At 28.3% G+C, this 8134-nt stretch overlaps 1 protein-coding gene across 1 annotated transcript; it reads left to right on the plus strand.

Moving 5' to 3' along the window:
- The first annotated feature begins 3242 nt into the window (after positions 1-3242).
- LOC119672695 (protein crooked neck) lies at positions 3243-5679 on the plus strand. Its single transcript, XM_038083812.1, has 3 exons — positions 3243-3466; positions 3521-4493; positions 4550-5679. The coding sequence occupies exons 1-3, from the start codon at positions 3431-3433 to the stop codon at positions 5605-5607; spliced, it is 2067 nt and encodes a 688-aa protein (XP_037939740.1). The 5' UTR covers positions 3243-3430; the 3' UTR covers positions 5608-5679.
- Positions 5680-8134: the final 2455 nt, after the last annotated feature.

Raw genomic sequence — 8134 nt, forward strand, 5'->3', positions numbered from 1 at the left:
TGATTAAGTACCACATTTCATATTTCATTCCATATTTTATAATTAGGAATCACACATAGACACAAAAAATCTGTCAACGCTTGACTACATTTTACCAATTAGATGAATGTAACAAACTAAAGCTGCATCTTACTTTTTAATATGTGATATTAATATTATATTAATATAGATATTAAAATATTATAAAGTTAACCATTTTTGTTATATATTACTTAATTACATAACTTCCCAAAATTTACAAAATCTAATAAACATACCTTCGAGCTTTTGCATCTCAAAGCAGAATAACATCCACCGATTTTTAGTTGTTGTACACCCCGAGGAGCATTACGAGAAAGATTCGAAAACAACATTTTTAAGATTAGTTTATATACCCGTAATCTCAACTATCTCAAACTTCGGATAAGCAAACCCAACGTACACACACACACCGACTTTGGCCAAAAGGCATCACAGACTACATTCTTTTGGAAACAGCTGACAATCGAATTGTCAAATACTACACAAAGAAAAAATATTTAAATTTTGCTAATCAACAAATTTCGCTTTAATTTAAATTAATTTTTTCTCATTTATATAATTGTGAGGCTTTTATCATAGTTCCTTTTCCTCATATAGCTCTTTTATTATTTAATATGAAATAATATGAGAAAATAAATTTATATATAAAAAATAAAATTAACAAATTTATATTAAATTAAATTAATAATCCTAAATTAAATTAATTATATATCTTAATTAGTTACATATATAACTTCGTATAATATACAAAACATAAGATATTTACCTTAGCTCCACCCTTGCCTCCGCCCTTGGCTCCACCCTTTGAGTCGCCTGAACATTCTCCTTTGAAACGTTGAACGAAATAATAACCGGCAAAGTTAAATTGTTGCACGCCACGCAAAACATAAAGACGGGAAAGTTTAGAAAACATTTTGAAGATTTATTTATTTATTTTGCGTCAATGAATTATCAAATAGATAGATAAGCGAAGCCAATCCAAATACTTGCAGCGAATTTGACCAAAACGTATGGAAAGTTGCAGTCTATTGAAAATTGCTGACAAGCTAATTGTAGAATATAGTCATATACAATAAAAATATTTTATAAATGATATTACTGACAAATTTCACAATGATTTAAAAATTTTCTATATGTTAACTAGATTTGTTTTCAGAACAAAGAAAATGTTCTATATCGAAATGTATCATATATATATGTTGAGGCTAGTTAAGTTGAGTCAGTGCACCTGAGCACTTTTACTCTCTATTAACTGCGAGGTATCTACAAAACCCCTCTTTGCGCCTTGACTGGATTATTGTTTATCACTTCATTAGACTAGGTATCATACTTGCCTTAATATTGTCCGTTGTCGCTGTGAATCTATCAAGTCTATATGTGGCTCCGACGAGTTATCCACCATACTCCTCTCAATATCCTCTTAACTATTTTGGAAAGAAAGTTTACTATTTGTTTGTCATAATATATATATATATATATATTTTTAAAAACAATTTGATGAGATGGTACTTATATTATGATTAAATACGCATACATTAAATCCCGCCAGAAATACCACTCTTATTTCTTATCTATATCGGTAATACGTGAATTGTTTATTATTTCTCCTTAGAAAATTATAGGACGACTATTGTTTATGTTATTGCTATTGTTCGATAAAAACACAACCGATACTGAAAAATTATTAGTTCTTTTGGTTTCAATTAACTAAATGTTAATTAAATTAAAATATTTCATGTTATTATAAAAAATACTACTGGTGTCTGTTTAGAGTTAACTTTTTTGGGCCACAATTTTTTCTTTAAACTACTTTCGCAGGGTCCACAATTATATGAAAAAAATATCTTTCTTTATCATCTTGTTCCAATAAAATGGAATAAAATGGAATGTAGATGTATTCAAAGATTTAAAATCTTTTGATATTAAATTTACAATAAATTAAATATGATTATGAAAATAATATTTGTATACCATATAATAAAAGTACTTACTATGACTTGCATTGTGAAATACTCTAGAAATTCAAATAGTTAGATATTATTAAAATGATTCAGGTCAATTAATGAATGATATGGTCCAAATCAATTATAAGAATGCTTATCAAAAATATATCGTTTAAAATTAGGCCTCTTTACAATTTCGATTTAACATGCTAAACTTATGCTAAACAGTATAGTGGATTACACTCTACTTCATTTAAAATTTTAACATGAGTATATCATGCTATATAAAAATCATGAAAAGGCCTGCACTTATAATTATAGAACGTCATTAACAAATTTCTTCGACGTTGCAATTTGACAATGGATTTTGATAATTTTACATATTCTAAATAAGTTTCCAACTATGCTATATATACAAAAATGAAAAACAGCTGACTTACCGAGTTGATCTTTTTGTGATCAGTATTTGTAATTTTTTGTGTTATTGTATAACAATATAAAAAATGTTCACCTTTAAACTTTGATATCTTAAGAACCAAGCTATATCGATATACATATAGCACAGCATAAAGGAAATCGGAATATCTTAGATATTTACATAAATTGCAATAATGTAAACGTTCTATTAATACTAAATATAACACGAGAGTTTTGTATGTAGTTTTAGCCGTCATGTTTGTAATTTTAGCTATTAATTGTTGTTGCTTTCAATACAAAATGTGAATTGTTGACAGCTAAACAGAAGTGTCGTGTGAATCCAATATAAACGAAAATCAAATGTCACAAACAATTTTATTTATAAATTATTTTTAATGTAATTGAACTCCATAAAAATAACATAAAAGTTAAGTATGGTTTTGGGTCAGTTGGTTATGGTGCGCTGGCTCTGAGCTTCAAATTTGACAGAACCCGAGTTTGATTCCTGGTACTTGCAGTCCCAAAAAAAATTGTTTACGAATAATTAAATGCAAAAAATATTTTCAAGACCACTGATTATGGGTATTTGGCAATACTCGAGTTTTATGGTCAGCCAAAAATACAATTAATTAAAACAATATAAAACGAATTTTTGTTGTTCTAGTTCACTACTGTTGGAAAAACTTCTTTTTGTAAATAAATTATTAAAAATATTATTAAAAATAAATATATGAAATTATATATATAACCCAGAAATTGCGTTATTTCTATGTTTATTCATATACTATTTAGTAAGATATGTCACCATATATTCTATTTATATATAATAATTCTAGGCAGTATTTTCCAATTAAAGGCAATTAAAAAATAATTGTTTTCCTTTGAGGCTAGTTTGTCACACGTACTTCCTTTATGAGGAAAATGCCTAAATTCACGCAATAACACACAGGTGGCAACACTAAATTTAATTGTCAGACACAAAAAGAGGTTCTGTTTACATTTGCAGTTGCAAATTTTTCTTGTTAATAAATTGTTTAGTTTTGTTAAATATGGAGAAGCCATTAAAGATGCCGAAAGTGGCAAAGGTAATATTTATTTCTTTTATCTTTATTAGCAATTAATATGTTATTATATATTAGGTTAAAAACAAAGCGCCCGCTGAGGTGCAAATAACGGCTGAACAATTGTTGCGTGAGGCTAAAGAACGTGATCTGGAAATATTACCACCGCCTCCAAAACAGAAAATCTCTGATCCAGCCGAGTTAGCAGATTATCAACAGCGTAAACGTAAAACATTTGAAGATAATTTACGCAAAAATCGTATGGTGGTAAGCCATTGGATAAAGTACGCGCAATGGGAGGAATCGCAAAAAGAGATACATCGTGCTCGATCTATATGGGAACGAGCACTAGATAATGAACACCGAAATATCACAATTTGGCTGAAATATGCCGAAATGGAAATGAAAAATAAGCAAGTCAATCATGCACGTAATCTGTGGGATCGCGCTGTAACAATAATGCCTCGTGTTAATCAATTCTGGTATAAATATACCTATATGGAAGAGATGTTAGAGAATATAGCTGGGGCTAGGCAAGTATTTGAACGTTGGATGGAATGGCAACCAGAGGAACAGGCATGGCAGACGTATGTAAATTTTGAATTACGCTATAAGGAAATCGATAGAGCTCGAGCCATATATGAACGGTTTGTGTACGTACATCCTGATGTTAAAAATTGGATTAAATTTGCACGTTTTGAAGAGTCGCATGGTTTCATACATGGATCACGGAGAGTTTTTGAGCGCGCAGTAGAATTCTTTGGAGATGACTACATTGACGAACGTTTATTTATTGCATTTGCACGCTTCGAGGAGGGTCAGAAAGAACATGATAGGGCACGTGTTATATACAAATATGCACTCGATCATTTGCCTAAGGAACAAACAAAAGAATTATATAAGGCATATACGATACATGAAAAGAAATACGGTGATAGAGCCGGTATAGAAGATGTTATTGTATCGAAACGGAAATTCCAGTATGAACAAGAAGTAGCCATAAATCCGCAGAACTACGATGCTTGGTTTGATTACTTGCGACTTATAGAAGGTTTGAATATAACTGAAAGTTAAATTATTATTTTTAATAAATTTTTTTTCTTTTAGCTGAAGGTGACTATGACATAATACGTGAGATTTATGAACGCGCAATTTCAAATGTACCTCCTGGTAATGAGAAGAACTACTGGCGGAGGTACATATATCTCTGGATTAATTATGCTTTGTTCGAAGAACTAGAAGCTGAAGATATAGAACGTACACGACAAATATATAAAACGTGTCTTGAACTTTTACCGCATAAAAAATTTACATTCAGCAAAGTCTGGTTATATTATGCACAGTTCGAAATACGTTGTAAAGACTTGCAGCGTGCACGTAAAATACTAGGTATGGGTTTAGGAATGTGTCCACATGACAAATTATTTCGTGGATATATTGAACTTGAAATTCAGCTACGTGAGTTCGATCGTTGCAGATTGCTCTATGAAAAGTTTCTCGAGTTCGGACCAGAAAATTGTGTTACATGGATGAAATTCGCTGAACTAGAAACATTGCTTGGGGACATTGATAGAGCTCGTGCTATTTTTGAACTTGCAGTGCAACAACCGCGTTTAGATATGCCAGAGCTTTTATGGAAAGCTTATATAGATTTTGAAGTAGCACAAGAAGAATATGACTTCGCCAGACAATTATATGAACGATTACTTGAACGCACACATCATGTTAAAGTTTGGATGTCGTACGCTAAATTTGAGTTGACTGCATGTACAACAGAATCAAGTGAAGATGATTCCACACTGTTTAGAAGTTTGGCACGCAGCGTTTATAGACGTGCCAATGATACATTAAGACAAACTGGTGACAAAGAATCAAGGGTTTTATTACTAGAAGCATGGAGGGATTTTGAAGTTGAAACTGGAGAGGAAGATGAGTTAGAGAAAGTTATAGCAAAGATGCCACGACGTGTTAAGAAACGACAGAAAATTGTATCAGAGGATGGTGTTGAAGAAGGCTGGGAAGAAGTCTTTGATTACATATTTCCAGAGGATGAAATGGCACGTCCTAATTTGAAACTTTTAGCAGCAGCGAAAATGTGGAAAAAACTTAAAGAAAGTAATGACCCGTCAGAAAATACGGAAAGCGAAAGTTCTGACCAAATATAAATAATATTGAAACGATTAATAATAAACGATTAAATGGTAAAGCAAATAAAACAACTTATAAGTTTTACTTTATATCATTTATTTATCTATGTAAATTCTAAACGGCTGAGATGAATATAAAATAATTAAAAAAAAAAAATTATGCCTTTTTACAAATAGACAAAAGAATGTCATATAAGAGTAAATAAATAAATTTATATTCAAATAAAATAGTTCTCTCTTAATGATTTGGTTTTTTGCGGATTAAATATTAACATTAAATGAAGCATTTATACTTTTTGTAATACATCAACAAATTATGCAGGAACAATCCACTGTTTTTCAACTTTTATAGTTCATTAAATTTAAAATATTTTTCCTTGCTTCGTAAAGTCTATTGTTATCTGCATCTCATTCCACAATATATTTAAATGCTACATTTAACGGATAACACATTCCATAAATATTTCATATAAAATAATTATTTTTTAATTTCAAAATAGAGAATTTATTAGGTATATACCGACTTACAGGCGTTTCAACTAATTTCAAAATTCCTTAGAATACATATTATTTTTATTTAAACTTTTTAAAGTATGGACGAAGTTTTTCAAAGAAACATTATTTTTCTATAGTTAAAAAGTATGTTTGCAACATTTCTACATAATTCATATACTTAATACTGTTTTTTATAAACTCTATTTCAAAATAAGATGTTTAAAAGGAAAAAATATATCGTATTGATGCTTTTTAAAAAAATCGAACCATTATTGGTATTAAAGAACTGATGCAATTAATTTATGATTAATATTTTTCAGCTGCAGTGTTATACTAAATTGCTAGTTGTGATAGGCTTTTTAAAAGGTGACAAAATCGTTGATCGTGTAGTATAGTATAGTGTTGTATATATAATTTATATTGAGAATATAGTCTAAAGTATCCAAAATGGTGCTATTATGTTTTTTTATTTAAGACAAACGGGTCACCAAATTTTTGTACATAGTTCTAGTCAAAGATTTAAGTCTAACATGTATCTTTAATTACATATAAGCAGGGATCGAAATTAATAGTTATTTCCAAGAGTTGAAATATTTTATGTTCACGTTAAAAAAAATTAAATACAGTCAAACTTCCATAACACGAACTTCTCTATAACTCGAATAAAAATATTGTCACGTGCCAATAGGAATGTGGGAAAATATTCTAATACTTGAATTTTTGTTTTAAATATAAATCCATTTTGGTATTAAAAAAAGAAAAAATGCTTAATTTTTTCTTCTTTATGCAAATGCCAGTCGCTGGCATTTATGCAAATGCATAGAACTGACATTTCTTCCACCGAATGTGACCTCAAAATTGCAACCGCCTGAACATGGAGTAATGCAAAATATAATGTGTAACTATTCTCTAACTAGAAAACTTCATAACTCGAACCTTTTCTTTGCAAAACGGTACTTCGAGCTATAGAAGTTTGACTGTATTTCATTATCTTTCTTTACAAATCAACACATCAACGCGTCTTTTGATACTATATGGTTCCAAAGAGATTCAAGTCTATATTTGAAAAATTGAACTTACTGATATTAAAAAATATTAATTAAAAACATATTTCAATGTTTTTAAAAATATACAATCATTTTTCCTAAACAAAATAAAAACAGTATTAAGTAAATTCTATATATTGCAAAATAAATATTATATTTGGTATTAGTTTAATGAATAGTACCAAATATTTTTTATATAATGAATTACTAAATTAGTTTTAAATTTTTATCAATGATTTCATAAATCTGAATTTATGAAGAAAAATGAACATTTTTAAAGTAATTATTTAATTACACAAATGATTTAGGTTTATTTAATTTTTTTTTCACACAAATTTTATTTAAAAACAGCAAAATGCTGTATTCTGTTTTATAAAATAATTATTAAAATTACAATATTAAAACATAAATTTTTTTGTAATATTTCGATATTTGTTTAAAATTATAGAATTATGTTCACATAGAGCAACAAATACTGAAGTAAAAACATAAATTTAAGCGCAGAAAATTATTTCAGTATATATAAGGTTAATATATAAATAAAAACAAATAAATTAAAATATGTATTCAATTACATATAATATTGCATAAATAAATGTGACCATAAAACTGAATTTTAAAACAAATAAGTTAATACTTTACATTTTATGAGATTTTATTACATTTATATAAAAAATGTACGTGCAAAGTAACTGAATTGCTTTAATTATTTAATTATAAATTTAAAATGTTCAAATCATTGAGCTTGTCAAAATATTAATCATTTAAATTTCAAAGGCGCTCAAGAGGTTCTTTTTTTAAATTATTCTTTTAACTGATATATATTCTATATTAAGCTGAAGCTATTCAAAACTTTAGCTTTCTACTTTTGGAATTTCTTCTTTATTAGTTTCATCCTTTGTGTCGATCTTATTATTAGTTTTTTTGTCATTTATATCCTGTAAAAAGATTTAACAACGATTGAAAATTTGTTAATTAATTATTGTTAATGTTAATTGAATTTA

The sequence above is a fragment of the Teleopsis dalmanni genome, chromosome 1, assembly GCF_002237135.1.
Source record: "Teleopsis dalmanni isolate 2A chromosome 1, ASM223713v2, whole genome shotgun sequence".
Classification (NCBI taxonomy): Eukaryota; Metazoa; Arthropoda; class Insecta; order Diptera; family Diopsidae; genus Teleopsis; species Teleopsis dalmanni.

Coding starts and splice junctions, on each gene's coding strand:
- LOC119672695 (XM_038083812.1), top strand. CDS start 3,431: ATGGAGAAGCCATTAAAGATGCCGAAAGTGGCAAAG. Junction 3,467..3,520: donor AGATGCCGAAAGTGGCAAAG/GTAATATTTATT, acceptor ATTATATATTAG/GTTAAAAACAAAGCGCCCGC. Junction 4,494..4,549: donor TTACTTGCGACTTATAGAAG/GTTTGAATATAA, acceptor TTTTTCTTTTAG/CTGAAGGTGACTATGACATA.